This window comes from Panthera uncia, chromosome D2 (genome assembly GCF_023721935.1).
Source record: "Panthera uncia isolate 11264 chromosome D2, Puncia_PCG_1.0, whole genome shotgun sequence".
Lineage (NCBI taxonomy): Eukaryota > Metazoa > Chordata > Mammalia > Carnivora > Felidae > Panthera > Panthera uncia.
Genome location: NC_064818.1, coordinates 45,807,687 through 45,833,817, shown reverse-complemented (window position 1 = coordinate 45,833,817; position 26,131 = coordinate 45,807,687). Strand labels below are relative to the sequence as shown.

The 26,131-nt window shown below is 36.1% G+C and overlaps 1 protein-coding gene across 6 annotated transcripts in view; it reads left to right on the top strand.

The window, feature by feature from the left end:
* The window catches only part of PARG (poly(ADP-ribose) glycohydrolase), a 132,339-nt gene that overhangs the window by 83,340 nt on the left and 22,868 nt on the right, over positions 1–26,131 (top strand). For all 6 annotated transcript variants that reach the window (XM_049645364.1, XM_049645361.1, XM_049645363.1 and 3 more), the window contains 3 exons: positions 301–448; positions 16,821–16,899; positions 19,345–19,453. In XM_049645364.1, the coding sequence (XP_049501321.1) occupies positions 301–448; positions 16,821–16,899; positions 19,345–19,453 (336 nt within the window). The remainder of the gene's footprint in view (positions 1–300; positions 449–16,820; positions 16,900–19,344; positions 19,454–26,131) is intronic.

Here is a 26,131-nt window from a genome sequence, read left to right as displayed (position 1 = left end):
TGGCCCTTGTAGTACATATAAGGTTTGTAAATAAGAGTCTGTATGATTACACTGAGGCTTTTGCCTAAAAGCTCCATTTTCCAGGTTCCTTCTAAGGTTTTGGAATCTAAAGAAGTATGCAAAGATGTTACCTGGAGTGAGATGGAAAGAGTGCAGTCAACCACAGTCTGTTCTCCGTTGGAAGATTACTAATTTGGGGATTGATTTATATGAGAAACGAAAGCAAGAGAGAAAGTGCTTCTTTATCATATATGTAGGTATTTTAGATAATCATTTAACATGCCACATTTTTCCAAATAGGTGGATTTTGCAAACCGTTTTGTTGGAGGTGGTGTAACTGGTGCAGGACTTGTGCAAGAAGAAATCCGCTTTTTAATTAACCCCGAGTTAATTGTTTCACGGCTCTTCACTGAGGTGCTGGATCACAATGAATGTCTTATCATTACAGGTTAGTTTTGGGAAGTCTGTACAATAAAGTAGCTTTCCCCACCTATGAGTATCTATCATGAAGACTAGAGGCCACCCAGATACAGCTTTTCTCTATCATTGGCCTTAGTCCCAATGTTTTTATTGATTAATTTATTCTTGGTTTGTGGAAATTGTTACAGTTCTATTTTCCTAGTCGAGTAAGACACTTGATACCCACCTTTTCATTCTTGACATCTTTATCTGAGGAACAAGGGTAAAAGCTACCCTCCAGTTTGAAATTTTATGTTATGCCCTTAAAAAGAGGATAGTGATGTGTCTTTGACCATGTATTCTGTTATTATTCTTGCATTATGTTTCCAAATTGCTTTGTTATACTTCAATATGAAGATGTATATACATTTAAAAAGCATACTTACAGTATTCAAAGAGAGTACAACAGAGAGCTTTCATTGAATAGTAATAAATCAGGAACCTTATGTTTACCCTAATTTCTAATCCTGAGAGAAAAAGTGTGATGATCTAAATGCCTCTTCTTGATTTAAGTTAATATGGAAGGAGGAGAGAGGGAAATATAGTAAAATTTATACTTTTGGTCTATTGTTGAGATTAAAATTTTTTTCTTAAGTTTTTTTACCTTGAGATACAACTATATCACTGTATTTTCTTGTGAATCAGCTACCAAAAATTTAGTGATTAACTCCCACCTCTCAAATTCTTAATCAGCCACTATACATAAGTTAAGTCTTTTACTCAGGTACCTAAAAGAACATTCCCACATAAAAGCCATAATCAGTCATCAGCTGCTGATGCCTCTATCTTTCTGCAAAAGAAGATTTCTTATCCTTTTTGAATCTGTTGCCGCTTTGAGATTAGTGTGGGAAACTAAATATTTAACTGGGTTGGAGAATTTGGTTGATTGTTATTCTGAAAAATTACAGTGAGAGAAAAACCATTCCATAGGAGTTACATAAAATTTGTACTCAACTAATTTACCTCCAAAGACGTACGTGTCTGAACTAAGACTCTGAGATCTACTCTTGAAGCCACTCTCTTTGTCTCAGATATATTTGTAGACAACCTTCAAGAGAGTATCAACATTTTGTTCCTTATGTTTTACTTTCATGATTTTCTCTTTGTCTTTGAACAGTTTGATTATGATGTGTTTAGAATCTCTTTGATTTTATCCTATTTGGGGTTCATTGAGCTGCTTGAATGTTTAAATTTGGTAAATTTTTGACCAGTACTTCTTTAAATATTCTTTCTGTCCCTTTTTTTCTTCTCCTTCTGAGAATCCCATTATGCATATGTTGGTATACATGATGATGTCTTATTGGTCTCTGAAGCTCTGTTCGTTTTTCTTCATTCTCTATTCTTTTGTTCCTCAGACAGGATAATCTCATTTGACCTATATTCAAGTTTACAGATTCTTTTTTGTGCTTCCTTTCACTGCCTTTGAGTCCCTCCAGTGAAAAATGTTTATAACTTTTTTTTTCTTATGGTTATTTATTTATTTTGAGGTTGGGGGGAAGGGGCAGAGAGAGAGGGAGAGATAGCATCCCAATCTGTGATGACAGCACAGAGCCAGACATGAGGCTTGATCTCACAAACCATAGGATCATAACCTGAGCCGAAATCAAGAGTCAAGGATGCTCAACCAGCTGAGCCACCCAGGTGCCCCTGAAATTTTTATTCTGATTACTGTACTTTTCAACTCCAGAATTTCTATTTGGTTCTTTTTTTTTTTTTCTTCTTAATAATTTCTCTCTCTCTTTGAGATTCTCTATTTGTGAGGCATTATTTGCAAACTTTAATTTAGTTCTTTAGACATAATTTCCCTTAGTTTTTTGAATATATTTAAAATAGCTAATGTCTTTGTTCAGTAAGTCTAACATCTGGGCTCCTTGGGTACAGTTATAGTTTACTCCCTTTTTTTCCCTGAGTATGGGCCTACTTTCTTTTTTCTTTGCATATCTCAATTTTTTGTTGAAAACCACACATTTGAATAATGTAGCAACTCTCAAAATCAGATTTTCCCCTTTGCCTAGAGTTTGTTTTTGTTGCTGTTTGCTCTTGTTGTTTCGTAACCTTTCTAAACTAATTCTGTAAAGTCTGTATTCTTTTTTTATATGTGACCATTAGTCTCTGCTGGGTTAGGTTAGTGGTTAACTAATGATTGGACGAAGATTGCTTAAATGTTTAGAGCCAATAAGTCTTTCAGTCTTTAGTGAAGGGCTCTATGTGGACATTGGGGCTCACCTTCAGCACTCAACCAGGCCAATGACACTTCCTTCCTGCTTGTACTTCACACTTCACTTCCTGCTTGCACAGAGCCTCAAGGTCTGAGGAGTGAGCTTAGGACTTTCTCACGTCTTTCTTGAGCATGTGCACAGACATGGTCATACATATAGACTTCTAGATTCCTGGGAATACTAAGAACTTTTTAAAGCCCCTTACAGATATCTCATTCCTCAGCTTTTCTTTTGAAACTTTTTGATAAGGCTATTACTTGCCCTAACTGATATCTACTGCCTCAGGCAGCCATACTGCTAAGCAATTCCATGTAATTGTTTTCAACGAACAACCTTGGGGATTAGGTTTTTTATACTGGGTAAATTCCAAGTCAGGTCAAATAAAGGCAGCTTTGTGAGTGAGGTCTTCCAGGGAACCACCAGATAGGTTAGATGATGACAGTTCTCTGAGAATGGGGCTTTGAAGGAGCTTCAACCTTTTTCTGAACCCTTAGGTGGTTTTCACTGTGATTACAGACTGTTGGTGTTTTGTTTTTTTTTAAATATGAAATTTATTGTCAAATTGGTTTCCATACAACACCCAGTACTCATCCCAAAAGGTGCCCTCCTCAATGCCCATCACCCACTTTCCCCTCCTTCCCACCCCCCGTCAACCCTCAGTTTATTCTCAGTTTTTAAGAGTCTCTTATGGTTTGCCTCCCTCCCTCTCTAACTTGTTTTTTTCCTTCCCATCCCTCATGGTCTTCTGTTAAGTTTCTTAGGATCCACATAAGAGTAAAAACATATGGTATTGGTCTTTTTCTGTATGACTTACTTCACTTAGCATAACACTCTCCAGTTCCATCCACGTTGCTACAAAAGGCCAGATTTCATTCTTTCTCATTGCCAAGTAGTATTCCATTGTGTATATAAACCACAATTTCTTTATCCATTCATCAGTTGATGGACATTTAGGCTCTTTCCATAATTTGGCTATTGTTGAAAGTGCTAGACCCCGAATAGCCGAAGTAATATTGAAGAAGAAGACCAAAGCGGGAGGCATCACAATCCCAGACTTTAGCTTCTACTACAAAGCTGTGATCATCAAGACAGTATGGTATTGGCACAAAAACAGACACATAGACCAATGGAATAGAATAGAGACTCCAGAATTGGACCCACAAAAGTATGGCAAACTAATCTTGACAAAGCAGGAAAGATTATCCAATGGAAAAAAGACAGTCTCTTTAACAAATGGTGCTGGGAGAACTGGACAACAACGTGCAGAAAAATGAAACTAGACCACTTTCTTACACCATTCACAAAAATAAACTCAAAATGGATGAAGGACCTGAATGTGAGAGGAAACCATCAAAACCCTAGAGGAGAAAGGAGGAGAAAACCTCTCTGACCTCAGCCACAGCAGTTTCTTACTTGACACATCTCTAAAGGCAAGGGAATTAAAAGCAAAAATGACTATTGGGACCTCATCAAGATAAAAACCTTCTGCACTGCAAAGGAAACAACAAAACTAAAAGGCAACCGATGGAATGGGAAAAGATATTTGCAAATGACATATCAGACAAAGGGCTAGTATCCAAAATCTATAAAGAACTCACCAAACTCCACACTGAAAAACAAATAACCCAGTGAAGAAATGGGCAGAAAACATGCATAGACACTTCTCTCTCTCTTTTTTTTTTTAAATATATGAAATTTATTGTCAAAATGGTTTCCATACCATACCCAGTGCTCATCCCAAAAGATGCCCTCTTCAATACCCATCACTCACCTTCCCCTCCCTCCCACCCCCCCATCAGCCCTCAGTTTGTTCTCAGTTTTTAAGAGTCTCTTATGCTTTGGCTCTCTCCCACTCTAACCTCTCTTTTTGTTTTTTTTCCTTCCCCTCCCCCATGGGTTCCTGTTAAGTTTCTCAGGATCCTCATAAGAGTGAAGACATATGGTATCTGTCTTTCTCTGTATGGCTTATTAGCATCACACTCTCCAGTTCCATCCACATTGCTACAAAGGGCCATATTTCATTCTTTCTCATTGCCACGTAGTACTCCATTGTGTATATAAACCACAATTTCTTTATCCATTCATCAGTTGATGGACATTTAGACTGTTTCCATAATTTGGCTATTGTTGAGAGTGCAACACCAACAGACACATGAAAAGATGCTTAGTGTCACTCCTCATCAGGGAAATACAAATCAAAATCATACTGAGATACCACCTCATGCTGGTCAGAGTGGCTAAAATGAACAAATCAGGAGACTATAGATGCTGGAGAGGATGTGGAGAAACAGGAACCCTCTTGCACTGTTGGTGGGAATGCAAACTGGTGCAGCCACTCTGGAAAACAGCGTGGACGTTCCTCAAAAAATTAAAAATAGATCTACCCTATGACCCAGCAATAACACTGCTGGGAATTTACCCAAGGGATACAGGAGTGCTGATGCATAGGGGCACTTGTACCCCAATGTTTATAGCAGACTGTTGGATTTTAAGGCTACTCTAGAGCTTGCAAGAGTTGAATAAGGAAAGTTAAAACATCATAAAACTCATTGTTTTTTCCAAGATTCAGCCAATTTTCTTTAATAAACCCTCCTCAGACTGCTACAAGCCTTTGGTTATTCCCACAGTTCATAAAAAGTTGATTCTCACAATTTTTGCCAGTGTTCTCATTGCTTTTATGGAGGAGAAATTTTTCAGAGGTTTTTACTTAATCAGTTTTGCTGATGTGTCCTTATATTTTGTAAGTTTTTGTTGGTTAAAAGAAAAAGGCTTTCACCAAGTTATTGTGCAGTATTTGGATATCTTATTATTTTTATAATATCCCTGTGATTCTGCTTTTTGGTGAGGTAAGGTAAATTGTTAATTTTTTAAGTTTATATGGGAAATTAAGAATGGAGCCTCAGCAAAGAAACTTCCTCTTGGATAAAAACTCAACTATTTGAAGTTAATAACCTGAAGTATTTCATCTGGAATTCTGAGGTTGTGATCCAGATTATACTGAAATGTAAAGATAAAAACCTTTTATTTTCACTGTTGTCTCAACTCACTTATTGGTCCTCTGTCTGCATTTATTGTTTATCATGTGTGCAGATAGGAAGGATGCAGTTGGAATGTATTAGGGGAAAAGAAAGTACAGGAATTGCAGAACAAAAAAATTAAACTGTCTAAATCCATTGTTGGGCCAATAGATATTTTGTTGTTGTTGTTATATTTATTTTGAGAGAGAAGGAGAGCAAGTGGAGGAGAGGCAGAGAGAAAGGGAGAGAGAATCCCAAGCAGACTCCTTATCATCAGCACAGAGGCCGATGGAAAGCTTCATCTCACGAACCATGAGATCATGACCTGAGCCAAAATTAAGAGTCAGACACTTAACCGACTGAGCCAGCCAGGCGCCCCAAAGCCATTATGTACTTTAAATATTAGTCTCATTATGTTTTAGAGAGCTCTTAATGTCTGGAATGTGACTGCCTCCAGCATTTGGGTGTGTCAAATAATACTTTAAAAGATTTTTAATTTTTAGCAGCTAAATGAGATTTGAACCAAAGATTCAGAACAGAATCTCTCCTTAGTTTTAAAGATGAATTTCCATCCTTAAAATAAAAAAGTTGGTAGAATGCTGGGCATTTAAACTCAAAGCTAATTTGTTTCATTTGCTTCATTTCTTTTTTACTTCGGAAGTAGTAAGTCTCTTATCATCTACCATTAATGTTGCTGTAAATAAAAAATGTAATTTTCCTGAGAATAGTAAAAGGAAAATACTAGAATTGTTTTTTTTTTTTTTTAAAGATAGTTTGTCCTCTGTCTAAAAAAGGATCATCACTATGGAGTAATGTCTGTTCTCTACCTTACCTACAGCTATTGTAAAATGAATGGAAAATTGCAGATCCATGACTCACCTTCACATCTATAATTACTTCAGGCTAGGGACATCCGGGGTGACTTTTAACTCAGCATTTTCCCTCACATCCACTTAATTCTATTATAGTGCCTTCTAATTAATATCTGTGATGTGATGTTCTCTTAATGGAAATGGCCATTTCATCATCTATTTGATGTTGGATTTCTGCCATCTTCCTTCTTAGGAGACTCTTAACCATGCACTGCAATCTATCTGCCTGATCAATTCCATTGCTTCTATGATTCATCCAGGCTCAATGAGCTAATGGCTGTGACTATGCTGCCTGAATCTGTAGAAGAGTTTGAGAAATTAGAAATAAATTAAATTTATCATCATTGTGGGGTATCTGGTTGGTATCAGACTTTGAAATGAATATGAAACAGGTCATGCAAACAGGCAAATAGTGTTTATCCAGATAGTGTTATCCCTCTATTTGCTCTGATCCTCCCTGGAGGCAGCCATGGGTAAAACTTTTCAGTAAATATAGATAGAAGGAAAGAAACTGCAGTCTCCCCCACCCCCCCCCCCCCACCCCAACCTTTTCCTTTTTTACCCTTTTTCATGTTCTTCTACCTCATCTAGCAAAATAGCTTTACTACCAAAGGGTGTTATCATGGTTCTGGGAGTTTTGTTGTTTCTGTATGGTGAGCACTTAAAGCAGGTGCCTAGACATAAAACTTACTGAGCAGAATGTTAGTACCTTTAAAATAAAACCTGCCCTCTAGTGAAGAGAATTGCCCCAGATATCACAGATTCTTAACATCTTTTGTGAACGTCAGCAGATCTGCTAGAAAGTAGAAAAGTGGATACCACTGCTTATGGTATTGATGCTTCTTATAGAACAACAACACTGAAGGCCCATCACTACAAAAACAGCCCATTGCTAACTAAATGATACCAGCTCACTGGGAAGGATCCAAACTCAGTTTGAGTTTAGCTTCTCTTCATTTTTATTGATCATGGGAATGAAAGTCAAGAATGTTCTATCTCCTGCATAATCACCACTGTATGAGTGCTCCTAAGAAAAGCAGGGTAGATGGCTTTGCTTTCATATAAACCTTGTTTCCAAGAGCACAACCCATAGATATAGAATTTTTTCAGTCTCCAAATATTTTTTCCTTAGTTCTTCATAAATTTTTCATTATTTGTAAGAGAAGATAAGAACATGTATTACCAAATCTAAAAACTCATTAGTCTGTCATGAGCTCTTGCACAGATTTTAATGGGTTCCTTCTCGTTTTTCCTTAAGTGAAGATTTGTCTGTGAGCATGAAGTCTTATAGGCTATACCCACAGAGAGCTACCACAAAGGTCATTCAGTTGTCTTCTCTTGTTTGCTATTATCGCTATTTACCTTTGTGTTTCATCATAGTTTATCAATAAATTTGAATTTAAAACAAGGGTATCTGTTTTTCAGAACAGACAGTTGATATAATTTTGAAGGATGTCTACTCAGAAAAACCAGGATTTAATTTTCTTAGAGCAAAAGCATCTGTATATGCATCTTTGATTTCCCATACCTGAAGGAAATAAATCTAATCTTGTTTCTTTTAGGAAGGAAGACTAAAATCATCTTAACCTAAAATAGAAATATAATAATTGGTATTTTATATTTTTCAACCACTTTCTTTTGAAAAGAGAGAACAGGTGTTTGTTTTCGTAGTTAAGAGATCAGAGCAGGCAGTTTTGTTTTGTTTTTTATAAATAAGGAAAATGGAGCTTGTCCACTGCTGGACAAAAATTAGAAAGGAACAGAACTATTCATAGCTGTCTTTATTTCCAGTCAGGTCAGGAGACCAGGTTGCTTTTAAACTTCACATAAATGAAATCACGTGTCTTTGGTTTCTCTACCTCTTTATAAAGTTAAGTTTGATGACACCAATACTAACTGTTTTATGGTTTTGAAGACTTTTAAACTCCTATGGCTTTCCAAGCAATTCTATGAGGTAAACAAAACAAAAATTATTAACCAGCTTGATTTTCATATGCTGAAATGGAAGTCCCCTGAGAAATTTGGTTACTTAAGGATTCACTTTGGGTCCCTCATGTTTCCTAATCTCAGTGTGGTGCTCCTTTTACCATGCCACCCTGTCTTTGTAAATGTGAAATTTTTTATATGTGTCAATTGCATAGTACTTTCTGATTAAGTCTTTCTGGACTTAGTATTTTAACCTCAGTTAATATAATGTTCTTCCGGTTTTGTTTGTTAATAATTACGTTTATGCAAGTACTTAATTGCTTCTATATTCTTCTTCTTCTTTCTTTTTTCTTTTTTCTTTTTTCTTTTTTTTTTTAAGTAAGCCCCATATCCAATGTGAGGCTTGAACTCACGACCCTGAGATCAAGAGTCACATGTTCCACCAACTGGGCCAACCCCTGCATCTTATATACTTGCGTTACAAAATGCTAATATAGACACAAATGTTAATGACTTATAATCCTGCCCTTGAGAAACTGGTAATCTAGTGAGGGAGTTAGATTACATTTTCAACAGCTTTATTGAGGTATAATTGGCATACAGTAAACTGTATATTTAAAGTTTACAGTTAGGGAAGTTTTGACATATGGCTACATATATGAAACTGTTGCACCATGTTTTAATTGGGTTTGTTTTCTTATAGTGACTTTTTTTTTTTTTTAATTTTTTTTTTTTTTAACGTTTATTTATTTTTGAGACAGAGAGAGACAGAGCATGAACGGGGGAGGGTCAGAGAGAGAGGGAGACACAGAATCTGAAACAGGCTCCAGGCTCTGAGCAGTCAGCACAGAGCCCGATGCGGGGCTCGAACTCACATACCGCGAGATCGTGACCTGAGCCGAAGTCGGACGCTCAACCGACTGAGCCACCCAGGCGCCCCTCTTATATTGACTTTTGAAAATGCTTTATGTGTTTTGGATACAAGTCTTTCTCTTTTTATTTTTTAATTTATTTTTTAATTCTTTTTAATGTTTATTTATTTTTGAGAGACAGAGAGACAGAGTGTGAGTGGGGGAGGGGCAGAGAGAGAGAGGGAGACACAGACTCCAAAGCAGGCTTCAGGCTCTGAGCTGTCAGCACAGAGCCCGACGCGGGGCTGGAACTCACAAATTGTCAGATCATGACCTGAGCCAAAGTCAGACGCTTAACTGACTGAACCATTCAGGTGCCCCAGATACAAGTCTTTCGTTAGATATATGTGGTGTGTCTTTTCATGACCTTAATAGTGATGTTTAAGGAATGGAAGTTTCTAATTTTGAAATTCAGTTTACTGATTTATTCTTTTTGTGTTCATACCATCTTGATTGCTGTAGCTTTATAATAATTCTTGAAATCAGGTAGTGTGAGCCCTCCAAGTTTGTTCTTCTTCAGAGTTGTTTTGGTGAATTTTAGAATCAATTTATCAATATCTACAAAAAAGCTTGCTGGACTTTTAGTCAAGACTGCTTTGAATCTGTAGATCAGTTTGGGGAGAATTGACATCTTAACAATATTTAGTCTTTGACACATGAATGAGATATCTCTGTTTATTGGGGTCATCTTTACTTTCTCTCAGTAGTATACTTTTCACTGTATACTTTTACATTTTCTCAGGTTTATTCCTTAGTATTTCATATTTTTTTATTGCTGTGTAAATGTATATTTAAAATTTCAGTTTCTGATTGTTCATTGCTACTGTGTAGAAATATAACTGACTTTCAGATTGCAATTTAATATGTTAAGTTCCTTACTGATGTTCTGTGCAGAGTACTGTGGAGCACAGACAAGGGACCACCAATTCTACTTATGGTGTCCAGGAAGGCTTAACAAAAAACATGAATTCTGTAGTTTATTTTCTTAATTTGTAGCTGAGTATCTTTTCCAAAATTCTAGATGAATTTATAAGAATTAAGTGTACATTATTTTAAATTTTTGAAAAATTATTTTTAAGAAGCAGTATGCTAAGTAATAGACTAGAAACTCTAGTATTGAGTTTAAATTTTTAAGTTTTTGTTATGGGAAATTTTAATCATCTGTGAAAACGGAGTATTTTTCATAGCTTTTTAGATATTTATATTGTATAGATATTTTTATATTTATGTGTGTATGAGAAACTTCAGACTCAGGAAAGGTACAAGAATAATATAAGGAACTTCCATATATTGTTCACCCAGATTCACTAGTTTACATCTCTCCCCATCTGCTTTATCATTCTTTCTCTATTTTCTTTTCCTCATCTCTGTCCAAGAGTATGTTGGAGACATTATGACCCCCCCCCCCATTTTTTTTAATGTTTATTTTTGAAAGAGAGACAGAGTGTGACCAGGGATGTTGGGGACAGAGAGAGAGGGAGACACAGAATCTGAAGCAGGCTGCAGGCTCTGAGCTATCAGCACAGAGCCCGACGCAGGGCTTGAACTCACGAACCATGAGATCATGACCTGAACCAAAGTCAGACACTTAACTGACTGAGCCACCCAGGTGCCCCAACTTTGTGCCCTTTTACCCCAAATACTTTGTTGTATATTTCTTAATAACTAGAAATTCTGTTAAATCAGCACAGCAAAGTTATAAAAATTGGGAAATTTAACATTAATAAAGAACTATGAATTAATTCCTACTCAATATTTTCATTTTCATTTTGTCAGTTAACCTAATTATATTCTTTGTAGCTTTTTTTCCCCCAAGTCTACTCCGGTAGTGGATCACATCTTGACTCCTTTCAACCAGGATAGTTTCTCAGCCTTTCCTGGTATTTGTTCACCTTGATATTTTTAAAGTATATAAACCAATTACTTGGTAGATTGTCTCTTATTTTGGGTTTGCGCAATGTTTCTTTGTAACTAGATTCAGTTTATTCATTTTAGTTGGAATCCCACTGAAATGATGTGTCCTGCTCTAATGTATCTTTGAGAATAGTAATACCACTTTGTTTCAGTGTCTGTGATATTAAGTGTCAGGACTTGGTTGAGGTAGGATGTGCTAGGTTCTCCACTGTCAAGTTAGTATTTTCCCTTTCTAATTAATTTGTAGTTATATATTTTACATACTTTGAAAGTGTAAATATCCTGTCCTCATCAAACATTTGGCCACTAATTTTAGCACCCATTTTCTTGACTCCCATCATTCCTTCTGCATTTAGTAGTTGGCGCTCTACTGTAAGGGAGATTTTCCATTCTCTCTTATTTATGTATATTAATATTTCTATAGATGCATGGATTCTTACTTTATTCAATGTGTTATAATCCATTATTGTCATCTGTTTTGATGCTAAATTATTCCAGATTTGGTCAGTGAGAGCCCCTTCAGTTGGCTATTGTGTTCCTTTGACAATGCGCCGATCATTCTTTAATGCACTTTCTTCTTTTTTGGCATAAAAAGATGTTCTAAACTCAATCTTGTATATTCCCTGCCCCTAGATTCAGCCATTTCTCCAAGGAGTCCTGGATATAGAGTAATTTTTAGAAATCAGGAGTTGAATTGGTTATTCCTTATTGCTACGAAGAGAGTCATTGCTTCCATGCCTTCATCATCAGAGCCAGGAGGTATATGGTTTAACCACACACACGCATACACATACCAACAAACAACCATGAATTCCTGTGGGTACCTCTCATTGCCATCCAACATCATGGCATAAATTCTAGCCTTCCTCTTTTCTCATTTGCATAAACCTAGAATACACAGAATGTGATTTCATAACTTCTAAGCCTTGCCACTGCAAAAAGCAAACCTGTTAAGTGGAGTTAAGCTGACATCCTTGTCCACATTTAGTTTTGTCATTCTTTTTGATTTAGCTGTTCTGTCAGGTACATAGTGGTATTTCACTGGGGTTTTGATTTGCATTCCCCTTAGGACTAGTGATGTTCACCAGTATTTCATGTAGTCATTGGCCAATTTTGTATCTTCTTCTGTGATGTTTAAGTCTTTTGCTTATTTTTCTAGATTGGGTTGTTTGTATATTTTTATTATTGACTTCTAGGAGTTCTTCAGTATTCTGAACACAAGTCTTTTGTCAGATAGTTGTTTTCCAAATATTTTTCCTCCAGTCTTGCCTAAGCATTTTCCTAAAAGTGTTTTAATATTGACCTAATCTAGTCTTTTAAAATTTTTATTAAGGTTACTGCTTTCTTTGTCCTATTTAAGAAATTTTTATGTACCTCCAACGTCTTAAAGCCATTCTCCTGTGTTTTCTTCTAGAGGTCTTATAACTTTAGGTTTTATGTTGATGCCTGTTATTTTATGTCAAAATGATTTTTGTTCATAGTGTGAGGTAGCAGTTAAAGTTTATGATATTTTTCTGTATGAATATCTAATTATTGCAATAGCATGTCGGAAGGATGGTCCTTTCCCCAATGGATTGTTTTAGCACCTTTGTTGTAAGTCAGTTGACCATACAAGTGTGGATTTATCTATGAATTCTATTTACTTCCATTGATCTATCTATTGGTCTTTCCTTAGGTCACAACTAAGTAAATCTTAAACTCAGGTAGCTGAATCCTCCAATTCTGTTCTTTTTTCACAAGTATTTTCATTACTTTAGGTTCTTTGCATTTCCATTCAAATTTTAGAATCACCATCTCAATTACTATTAAAAAAAAAAAAACAAAGCCTGCTAAGGATATTAACAGGATTGAGGAAAATTTGCAATTACAGTATTGAGAAATACAATACTGAGTCTTCAAGCCCCTGAACATGGTCGCCATTTATTTAAATCTTCTCTACTTTTTCTCAGTGGTGTCTTCTACATCTTTTGTTACATTTACTCCTAAGTATTTTATGGTTTTTGATGCTATGATTAATGGATTTTTAAGTTTTATTTCCCCATTGTTTGTTGCTAGTATATAGACTTATCTTTGATCTTACTGCATTTATTTACGAGCTTTTCTTCCTTTTCCGTAACTTTTCTTTCTTTCTTTTCCTAGTGATTCCTTAGGATTTGCTACATGAACAGTCATAACATTTGCAAATAGGGATAGTCTTATTTTTTTTATTCTCTTTGTGATTTTTCTTTCTATTTTTATTTTATTTATTTATTTATTTATTTCCCTTATTGCAGCCGCTAGGACTTCACTACAGTGTTGAATTAGGTGGAATGTTTTTATCACTGAGTATGAAGGTAGTTGTAAGCTTTTATGTAATGATCCTTAATCAGATTGAGGGAGTTCTTTTTTTTTTTTTTTATTCTTAGTTTTGCTGAAAATGTTAATCATGATGGATGTTGAATTTTATTTTTTCTCCAACTTTTGATATGATTATGTGGGGTTCTTTAATCTGTTAATGTGATGAATTTCATTAATTTTTCAAATGTGAATTCAAAATAAAAGCATAATTGTTATGTCTTTCTGGTGAATTGACCCTTTTATCATTATGAAGTATTCCTCTTTATCTTTCATAATACTCCTTCACATAAAGTCTGATTTATCCAATATTAATATAACTACTCTCACTTTCTTATGGTTACTGTTGTCATATTTGCTTCTTTTAATTCATAGGTTCCTCTCTCTTTTACTCTCCTTATGAATGTTTTGTAAGCAGCCTAGACTATTGGTCCTATAGAGTTTCCCATGGTCTAAATGTTGCTGATTACATTTTCATGGTGGTATTTAACATGTTTCTCTGTTCTCTGTAAATTAATAGTTAAATGTAGAGGCCATTTGCAGTGTTAATCACAACATTTACTACTCTTTGTGTATAAAAGCTTCAGGTTGTTTAAGTAACCTGTTAGAAGTTAACCTGACCCTCAAAATGAAATTAATTTTCTTTTGGATGAAGAATTGACAGTTCATAATTAGCATGTCATGACTTGATTTTAAGTTATTTTTATTTTTATTAAACATGTTTTCTATTTTTTTAAGTTTGTTTATTTTATTATTATAAGTTTATTTATTTTGAGAGAGAGAGCAGGGTAGGGGCAGAGAGAGAGGGAGTCACAGACTCGAAAGCAGGCTCTGCACTATCGGTGCAGAGTCTAACACGGGGCTCGATCCCATGAACCACGAGACCGTAACACCAGCTGAAATCAAGAGTCGGACACTTAACTGACTGAGCCACCCTGGCGCCGCTAAGTTTATTTATTTATTTAAGTAATTTCTGCACCCAGCGTCGGGCTTGAACTCACAACCCCAAGATCAATAGTCACGTGCTCTTCCAACTGAGCCAGGCAGGCACCCCATTTCCTTTTTTTTTTTTTTTTTTTTTTGTAAATCTTTATTTGAGAGAGAAAGGGAGAGAAACAGAGAATGGGGGAGGGGCATAGAAAGAATACTAAACAGGCTCCTTGCTATCAGTACAGAGCTGACACGGAGTTCAGTCTCATGAACAGTGAGATCATGACCTGAGCCAAAATCAAGAATCATATGCTCAACCATCTGAGCCACCCAGATGCCCCCTCCTTCTTTTCTATTTTTATAAAGTATATTTTTTTCTGAAATACTGTATATTCTAATAACATTTTTTTCCTGAATATTAAGTCTGTCACAGATATCTTCAGTATTGGGCCTTTATAGTATGAGTAGTCATTTGTTAATAAATAGTGTTCTAGCTGTCTGTAAAAGTCAGGGGGCACCTGGGTGACTCAGTCAATTGAGCGTCTGACTTCAGCTCAGGTCATGATTTCGCTGTTCACGGGTTTGAGCCTCATGTCGGGCTCTGTGATGATAGCTTGGAGCCTGGAGCCGGCCTTAGATTCTGTATCCCCTCATTCCCTATGCCTCTCTGGTGATCTCTCTCTCTCTCTCTCTCTCTCTCCCTCCCTCCCTCTCTCCCTCCCTCCCTCCCTCCCTCCCTCTCTCTCAAAAATAAATAAAAAGCATTTTAAAAAAATTGAAAAAGTCAGTCTGCTTGCATTTTATTTACTGGCAAAATTAAGGCACTTGGACTAAAATGTCACTAATATTAGTTGTCAGTGTTGTCTTGTTTATTTTTTGTTAATTTCTTTTTTCTTTATGAAAAGTATTGTCTTGCTCAGGGTTTTCAGCTTTTCGTTTTACTGTTTTGTTGATTCTTGAAAATTAAGTGATTACTGAGCTGATCATAGGAATTGGAATGATTTTATTTAGTTAAATAATAGGACACTTTGGCACCATACCTCCTGACATTCAGGTCTGATGAGGTAGAAATCTCTGGGAGTGCCTGGCTGGCTCAGTCAGAGGAGCTTAATGTAACTTGATCTCAGGGTCATGAGTTCGAGTTCCACATTGGATATAGAGATTATGCTTAAATAAATAAAAACTTTTAAAAATAAAAGTAGAAATCTCTGTTAAGTGGCAGCCTTGGTGCACATTCTCATCAAGTGAATTTTAATTATGCTTTTTTCCCCTCCCTTTCTCATATCACAATATACTGGTTTTAAAATGCCCTTTGAAGTCACTTGCATGTTGATAGGCAAGTCCTAGATTTAATTTTAATGACTCTTTTCTTAGCAGGGAATGTCGTTATGTAAAATTGCTTTCTCAATAGTACAAACTAAATATTACCATCAGATTACTAATATTGAAGACATTGGACTTTTATAAAAGTCACTGCACTCCTCACGAAAGAAATTTTTTTATGTAAAATTTTTTTTTTTAAATTTTTTTTTTCAACGTTTATTTATTTTTGTGACAGAGAGAGACAGAGCATGAATGGGGGAGGGGCAGAGAGAGAGGGAGACACAGAATCGGAAACAGGCTCCAGGCTCTGAGCCATCAGCCCAGAGCCTGACGCGGGGCTCGAACTCACGGACCGCGAGATCGTGACCTGGCTGAAGTCGGACGCCCAACCGACTGCGCCACCCAGGCGCCCCTATGTAAAATTTTTTTTAAGTTTATTTTGTGAGAGAGAGAAACAGAGCACACAAGTGGGGGAAGAGCAGAGAGAGAGGGAGAGAGAATCCCAAGCAGGCTCTGTGCTGTCAGCACAGAGCACGATGTGGGGCTTGAACTTAAAACTGTGATACCATAACCTGAGCTGACATCAAGAGCCAGATGCTTTACCGAGTGAGCCACCCAGGCATCCCTCATGAAAGAGATTAATATGACAGAGCATATTTTGTTTTCTCTGTTGATCGAGACATTTATCTGTGTACAATAAACATTGCAGTGGCTTTTATAGGTGTCATTTTCTTCCTTACAGAAAATAATAGCAAGTCATTAAGACCAGTGGGGTTTTTTGGTTTTTGTTTCAGTTGACATTTGCCAATAAGGTATTTCTAGAAAGGAGAAATAAGTTTGTTAACAAGACCCTTTAGAACATGCAGCTTTTAAGAAAAATCTTTCCAAAAAATAATGGCAGATTATTTGTTTCAGGTACCGAACAGTACAGTGAATACACAGGCTATGCTGAAACGTATCGTTGGGCCCGAAGTCACGAAGATGGGAGTGAAAGGTGAGTTAATTTCTGACTTTAGTATCACTTGACCAAAAACTAAGGATTGTGGGCTTGACCTAGTACATTCTGTCTCCCATCTACTCTTATTTCAGAAATGTAACTGCCTTTTTATGTTCGGTATTACAGGTTCATTAATAGTTAAAATAGTATTACCATTTCCATATACAAAAGGGAAGAACAGAGAAATAAAAGCCAAAAGTCTAAGCCAAGAACAAGAAGGGCAGAACTCTTGTTCTTTTTTTTTTTTTTTTTTTTTTTAATTTTGATGTTTATTTTATTTTTGAGAGAATGCTCACAAGCAGGGGAGGGACCAGAGGGAGAGGGAGACACAGAATCCAAAGCAAGCTGCAGACTATGAGCTGTCAGTGCAAAGCCTGATGCGGGGCTCGAACCCACAAACCGTGAGATCATGACCTGAGCCGAAGTCCTATGCTTAACAGACTGAGACATCCAGGCACCCCAGGACTCTTGTTCTTTACCTCTCAGCTTCCAGGTTGTAAGCAGTCAGTGGAGGTTCACTTCCAAGGCCAAACTTATTTAGAATAAGTTCTTACTAGAGCTTAAAGCCTTTAACTGGCTTATTTAGTTATCCTGAATTTTTCTGTGAGATTAAGTAGGTGGGGAAACATGGTGAGAAAGCTTGCCTAATGCCACAGAACAGTTAACAGCAGTAAACTTTGCTGTTCCTGTCTCCTTATTTCTTACTGAAAAATATTTTTATACTTTGCCATTTTTGCTTCCTCACAAAATTGGTTTAACAGGGGTGAACTTTTATAGAAATGGTGCCTGGATAATATTCCATTGTGTATATATATACCACACCTTCTTTATCCATTCATCAGTTGATGGATATTTGGGCTCTTTCCATAATTTAGCTATTGTTGATAATGCTGCTGTAAACATTGGGGTGCATCTATCCCTTTGAATCAGTATTTTTATATCCTTTGGGTAAATACTCAATAGTGCAATTGCTGGATCATAGGATAAAGAAGATTTGACATATACACACACATTCATACTTACATACATCATTCATACATACATATACATATACACACAATGGAATATTACTCAGCCATCAAAAAGAATGAAATCTTGCCATTTGCAACAACGCGAATGAACTAGAATGTGTAATCCTAAGTGAAATAAGTCAATCAGAGAAAGACAAATACCATATGATTTTATTCATATGTGGAATTTAAGAAACAAAACAAATGAACATGGTGGGAGGGATGGGAGAGGCAAGCCAAGAAACAGACTCTTAACTATAGAGTACAAACTGAGGGTTACTGGAGGGGAAATGTGTGGGGGGATGGGTTAAATATGTGATGGGGATTAAGGACGGCTGTTGTGATGAGCACTGGGTGATGTTTGTAACTAATGAATCACCTGAAACTAATATTATATTGTATATTAACTAACTGGAATTTAAATAAAAATTTGGAGAAAGGAAGAAAAACGAAATGGTGCCTGAAAGTAAGTGTGTGTGTGTGTGTGTGTGTGTGTGTGAGGGAGTGTATGTATGAAAAAGAGCCATTGTTTCAGAATCAGCTGTTGCCCACCTACCCTTGCAAACTTATTCTTCATAATATCTCAAATCCAACCCCTGGTCTCTCTCTCGTTGTTTTGATTAAAATATTTGGTTGCAACAATTATGTGGATGTTTAATTGCTGATAATTACTTACAGACTAACATGAAGGTTTCTGTTGCCATTCTTCAGCATGAAAAAGTTGCTTGGCATGTCAATCTATGTAAGCCTGTAAAGAGAATATTGGAATATTTGGAATTTCACGTTTCCAAAATCATCTCACCCAGTCCTTATTTCCACAGGCAATGTGTTACTGTCTGCTTTACTGTGTTTGTCTTTTTAAAAATAGTTTTGCACTGTCTGCAGTTGTGCACAGTACACATTTTTTGTAACACTTGACTTCTTGGGGTTATGTTTTGGATGATAGTGATACATGGCAATGTTATAAACCCAAGCCCCAAAGAGCAGGTCTTTGAAAGCCAAGGAGGAATGAGCTTTTTGACCTTTTTTTTTTTTTTTCCCTTTTTTTTGGCATTAGTCAAGATACAAATGACGTCTCGTTAGTCTTAGAGGAAAACCAAGAGCTAAGTTCCTTTTGTGTGGCCCCTAAATCCTTTAACTTCTGAGACTCATTGTAAATGATGTACCTGTTTACATTAGGTCATGTTTGTCATCTCTTGATAATTTTTCATGTTACCATTTAATGCCTAACAGTCTATAACGCGAATGCCTTGAAATCTAAGAATAAAATGGTGTTTTCTGCCCTCCTGTTTTGCTGAGACCTATGGCTACTGGTTTGTTGGTTTATTTTTAATATTTTAACCCTGCCAAATTCTCAGAAACCCGGCCTCACAAGGGTTATATTTTGTGAGTGTCTTTCCTTAGTCATCTTGCCCCTTTCATCCTGCCCCAGGGACGCCTGGCAGCGGCGTGGCACCGAAATCGTCGCCATTGATGCCCTTCACTTCAGACGCTACCTCGACCAGTTTGTGCCTGAGAAAATCAGACGCGAGCTTAACAAGGCCAGTAACCTCATTTCTTAGTTCATCTGGCAACTGTCATCTATTTACTGCCATTTTATTAATGCTGAAATTAATGCTTTCTGGTAATTCTTGCAGTGTCAGTATGTCTGCCCACAGCTCTCCTGATTTAATGGGTCTGTCAGCTTGTACAAGATGTACTTTCCATTTCGTAATTGCTTGATTACTGATGCCAGATAGACTGTTGCTTGATATTGAGCCCCACACATGCATTTAGCTCATCAAGTACTTTTACTTGCTTTGGAACATTATTATTTTAAAACCATATAGAAGTGAATGAGTGCTAAAAATTTTTTTCACACCTTTCAATGATGTCTCTGCAAAGGTATGCTGTTAGGATTGATGCAGATAAGCCATAAAAGTTAAGTTTTATTATAGGTAAGATTCACTTGTAAACTGTTTATTGATTAGATAATTTGGCATATTTATGATAGAATCTGTGATTTTCTGTGATGTTCAGTGCTGTCTACTACAATCATTTGTCTAATTGTATTACAGAAATATGAAAATGAGCCATACCTATTATTCAGATTTTCACTTCTGTTAACCATATAAATAAACTCTTATCATTCAGTAGAGTACTGATTCTATTCTCTAGATTTAGGGCTTTACCAAAATAATTGATAATTTTAGATCCTCAAATTAACAGCCAAGGAAACTGACCCAATTCTGAAAACCATTGTTTAACTCACATTGTTATGAGATTGTTTGTTAAGATAATGAGATCTGTGGTTTTGCATGGCTACACATTGCCAGTCCCTACATAGACTTTTGATTATGACAGCAGACTGAGTGTACCATTGCAAGGGGATTGGGAGTGCCCTGGGACTGGCACTTCTGGCATTAAGTATATCCTCGTCACAGTTTCTGCCTGGTCTTACCACAGAAATGGCCTCTCTGTGGTACTCTGCTTATCCTAGCTCAAACACCTTGCCCTTCTTATAGTTAGTAAACAACCAAATAATCCACAGCGGCTTTTACTACTCTTACAAATTGGTATATATTTTGAGTGTAAATACATTTATTATCTCGTATTCTGATCTACTTGAGAATCTAATTGTTGAATGTTTTCTCATACATAATCTATTAGGTTATTTTAATGTTTACAGTTCTCAAAGGGATCTCTTAAAAAAAAAAGAGTAGGGGCGACTGGGTGGCCCAGTTCATTAAGTGCCGAATTCTTGGTTTCACTCAGGTCATGATCTCATGGTTTGTGGGACCGAGCCCCCAAGTCTGGCTCTGCACTAGCAGTGCAGGGCCTGCTTGGGATTTTCTCTCTCTCCCTCTCTCTTTGTCCTCCCCTTCTTGCTCCCGTTTGCGCATGTGCTCGCTCTCGCTCTCTCTCTCAAATAAATAAACTTAAAAAAATGTTTAAAAAAATTTTTTGAAGAGTAAGTAAATGCACTATCTTCCAAAGTTAAACTTAGGTAACTGATAATCACATGTATATATTTTTTCTTGTTTTTTTTTTAAAGTAATTTCTCAGAAAACCTATGGAGAAAGACTGTTGTTTGGTATATCAGCAGGTATAATTTCTCTCCTTTACCTGATTCTGAAAGTCAGAGATTCTAGAACGAAATATCTTTTATTATGTTCGGCACATTTTAAATGTAAGCCTTTCACTATTCCAAATTCCTGTTTCCAAATACATGATATTTTTATTATATAGCATATCAAGTAGAATGAGATTTATCTTTAGATTTTCATCAGATATTCCTTCCTTATTAAACACATATGAATTTGTCAGATGGTCATGGTCACTGATAATAGAAGACATTTATGTAAGCAGTAGGTAGTTTGGAAAAGAAATATGTGTAAAGGGAATGTGTTTAACCATAATCATACATTAACAAAAATTTAAAGGATAAAAATTTATATTCTTATGGATAAAAATTTATATTCTCACAAATACTTTTCTGTTGGAGCTAGATTGTTCACATTTAGAAATTATCTACAAATATAGTTTTAAAAAATAATCCTGGGCATAAATAAATCTTTTTTAATTACCCATGGCCAATTGGTATTCTCTACATTTACTTATTTATATAGCACTAACCTTTTTGCCTCTCCTCAAAGACAGCAGAAAGTTAAAGATATGAAACCTTGGTGTATGTGAATAGGTTAAGTTAGATATAAGTATTTGTAGAATGTAGAGTCCTTAGGAAACTCACTTCATACAAAAAGAATGAGCCTTTAACCTGGCAACAGAAGACGTTTTATTTGACTCAAATCAGTCAGTCCCACGCGCACTGCCTTGCTTATGAGAACTTCTCAAAAATATTTGTTAAATGCATTAGTTGGTGATTCATTAAACTTCTTAGAAATTACTAACACAGTTTTTTAAGATAAACTTTTTAGATATAATTACATTATCTTAAATCACTGAAAATGTTACAAATTTATAGATATTTCCTAAATATTCTTCACGTGCCAGATAAAGCCTCTAAGTCTACCTTCCATTCAAGTATGGAATAGATGAAACCATATGAAGCAGATGGATTGATAGTATGTAGTTCTCTGTTTCAACCTGCCATTGTTCATATCAGTATGCAAGTAAGTCTAATTTATAGTTCATAAAAGGTTCTTTGCGGTCAAATAGTGGTGGAAAAAAATTTTAATTATACAAATAGCAATAGTGAAAATAATAGCTAACATTAAATGATTGCATATGACATGCTAGGCACTCTACTTAGCACTTTAAATTTGATGTCTGATTTAATCCTAACCACCCAGGGAAGTGTAGATACTCTTCTTGTCTCCAGTTTAGAGATCATAAACGGAGCCTCAAGAAGTTAAATAACTTGCCTCACGTCACACAGCTGGGCAGTGATGAAGTCAGGGCTTGAATCCAGGTTCCCCTGACTTCAAACCACTTTTTAAAAATGTAACTCCTTTCACGTAGATATTACTATAACTAGGTCTCTTTCCAGACTTTTTACCTATTTCCATCTTAAATCACTGAGAATATTCTCTGCATTTCGTTAACAATCTCCTGCAAGCATATATGTCCTTGGTTACCTCTTTCTTCTCTTAAAATCACAATCCTAAACAGTGAGCAAGCTTCTAGTTGATTGCTTTTCTCCGTATCCTTTATTGTTTGATATACTTTTTAAAGGAACTTTGAAGGCTTTCCCCCCACCAGCCTATTTATTAAATTCTCTAAGACAAGAAAATAGCACAGGTGTAGAGTAAGCTCATTAGCACATGGGCTAACATTGAGCAAGCACCTAGTTCAGGGCCTGGCACACGGGAAGGCACTTGATAAATATATGTTCTTTCATTCACTGCTATATTCCAAAACATTTTCTCTTTTAGCCAAGACTGAGTTTTCTTTCTTTTTTTTTAAGTTTATTTATTTATTTTGAGAGAAAGAGATCTGTGCGCACACAGTGGGGAAGGGGCAGAGAGAGAGGGAGAATCCCAGGCAGGCTCCACACTGTCAGTGCAGAGCCCAAAGCTGGGCTCGAATTCACAAAACTGTGAGATCATGACCTAAGCCAAAATCGAGAGTCAGACACTTAACTGACTGAGCCACCCAGGTGCCCCTGAGAATTAGTTTTCTAATTCTTTCACTGGAAAAAAAGAAAGCAGTAAATGATTTTGTTAAATGTCGTTGGCAAGTTAACTAGAGAACTAATTCAAATAACTTTGGGTCTTCTAAATAAAAGCATTCCATCATTTATTGGTTACATTTACCTATTAAAATAGAGTTATGAATTTTAGTATGGCGGCAGAGTTTTACATAAACTGACAACACAACTTGGAGAGAATATTAAGTGATTTACACCTTGCTGTGTTTGATAAACTTGGGTTTAAAGCAGAAGAGTCTATTAAATTACTCTAAAGGTGACTTGTACAGTTCAACTTTTTTTCATGCCAGAGAGAAAGTGGGCAGGAACAGAAAACTCATTTTATCTAGGAAGCAACAGAGCATAAGACCAGTTTTCACCATCAGAATTCAATGTGGATCTCTGAATTCTGTGGGCTCTTTTGCTACTTTTAGGCATTAGTCATCAGGTCGAACTGAAAGGGCAATCCCACAAAGTGCTTTATTCCCTTTGGAAACAGTTTGCTCCGTCTAGGCTCCACCTGTCCTATTGGACCTACATCGTGACCTGCAAGCAGTTGGTTTTTAAAAGGAAGAGTCTGTTGTCTTTTATTTAACTGATACTGTGAAGCAGTGTTTAATTCTGTGAGGGATCAGCTGGGTGACACTGTAGAGGAAAATTATCTTTGTAGTTGGAAGGATTTATGACTCTAGCTTGCAAAAGTGGCATATAGCTCAGCAAGGGAAGAAAGAAATCATCTGTGAAAAGTTGTATTTAGCCATGTTAGACTCATTCAAGTAATATTAAGTAATGAATACATTTCGTAGAGGTTTCTGGATCAGAAATTGAACAAAGCAAACAGACCACCCCAATAGGAAATCACCACCATTTACCCTTTTTAAAATCATTTTGTTTATGGATTTTTTTGTTATTACCCATCAACAAATTTGGAAAGAGGTTGTTATTAAACCAGAGCTTAATTAACAAAACCATTCAATACTGGCTGCTGGTATTTCTTTTTTTTTTTTTTTTTAATGTTTATTTATTTTTGAGAGAGAGAGAGAGAAGCAAGTGGGAGAGGGGCAGGGAGAGAGAGGGAAACAGAATCCGTTGAAGGCTTCACGCTGTCAGCGCAAAACCAGACATGAGGCTTGAATCCATGAGCCCTGAGATCATAACCTGAGCTGAAGTTGGTCACAACCCACTGAGCCACCTAGGTGCCCCTAGATGCTGGTATTTCTAAGTTCAACATCTGGGGTAGCCTAGATAGCCCAGTTGAGAGAGTGTTAAACTGGAGGAGGAGTTCAACATCTGATCATTAATAATATTTTCTTAAGTACAGTTGACTCTTGAACAACTCAGAAATTGGGGGTGCCAATCCTCTGTATAGCCGAAAATCTACATACAACTTTTGACCCCCCCCCAAAACTTAACTATTAATAGCCTACTATTGACTGGAAGCCTTACTGACAGCATAAGGAGTTAATTAACACGTAGATTGTATGTTTTATGTATTATATACTGTATTCTTAAAATAAGCTAGAGAAAAGAAAATGTTATTTAGAAAATCATAAGGAAGAGAAAAATACATTTGCAATACTTTAGTGTATTTATTAAAAAAATCTGCATGTAAGTGGACCATGCAATTCAAACCCACCTTGTTCAAGGGTCAGTTGTATGTGTCACTTTACTTTTCAGAAATATTAGCCCCAAATGTGTCATTTTTAGTGAGTTTTTTCTTAAATCTCTTAATATAAAGAATCAGAGTAATCATAGATAATCTAATCCAATCTTTGATTTCACACATAAGGAAATTAAGGTCTGCATAATTCTTTCATTTTATTTAGTCTATCTAGTAATGTTACAATTAACATTTATTTATTTATTTTGAGAGGGAGAATGCATGCTTGTGCACAAGTCGGGGAGGGACAGAGAGAGAGAGAGAGAGAGAGAGAAAATACCAGGCAGGCTCCGTGCTGTCAGTGCAGAGCCCAACACAGGGGCCTCGATCTGTTGATTGTTGACCTGAGCCAGGATCAAGCTACCCAGGTTCCCCCAATTATTTTGTGGAGAAAAAAGTCATTCGTGATCCTACCTTTCAAATAGTTGTTTTCATTTTTGTACGTCCTTCCACATGAATAGTTTCATAAAAATGTGTTCAAAAGTTGCCTATAACTTTGTATTTTACCTATTCAACTATATATTGTAAATATTTTTCGCATTTTCTAATATCATCATAATAATTTGTTTAATGGCCATAAAACTGGTTGGATTGGTGTACTACAATTGAACTACTATTTTTGAATAACTTGGTGGTCCCAAGTTTTACTCATTACACGTAATGTAGTAATAAACCTCTTTGTTATTTAATCAAATAACAAAAGAAATTTACAAAAGATGAAAATTTTGCAAAATCATTATTACTTAATCTAAGGATAATTTTTTTTTTTTAAATAGGCTCCATGCCCAATGTGGGGTTTGAACTCACAACCCTGAGATCAAGAGTCTCATGCTGTACTGACTGAGCCAGCCAGACACCCCTCTAAGGACAATTTTAAGACTCTTGATTAATAATATTTTATTTTCTTCCACAAGATTCTTAAGGATCTTTTTATATTATGTTTGTTTTTAAGAGATCACAATATTATAAGACCTCAGAAAATCAGCAGTGGTACCAACTGTGTATTAATTTAAGTTAGACAAGTGGTAGATTGTCTCCAAATAAGTGACTCTTTGGGAATAATAATTGTAAATTATTACTCTAGCTAACAGTATAATCTATTTCCATTATAATGAAAGACATAGTTTAATTTTATCTACTTGAGCCTGCTAAACTTGATGTTGAAGCCTGAGCTCTTACTTAAGAGTGTGTGTGCTCATGCATGTGTGTGCATGGATTTTTGTGACTATTCCCTTGAGTACCGTCTATTTCCCAGGTCCAGTTCTGGGCCTGTAGGTTTTTACAACTGTTTTCTTGGTTTTATTTTTCACTTTCTTTGCTTCCATCCTGTATCTCTGTATTTATCTCATCACTTTCTGGCTGGGCTCTAGTTTTTACCTCTAGGTACCAGTATTTTCTTCCTGCCTCTTGCTTTTCTCAAAGCTCCCCATT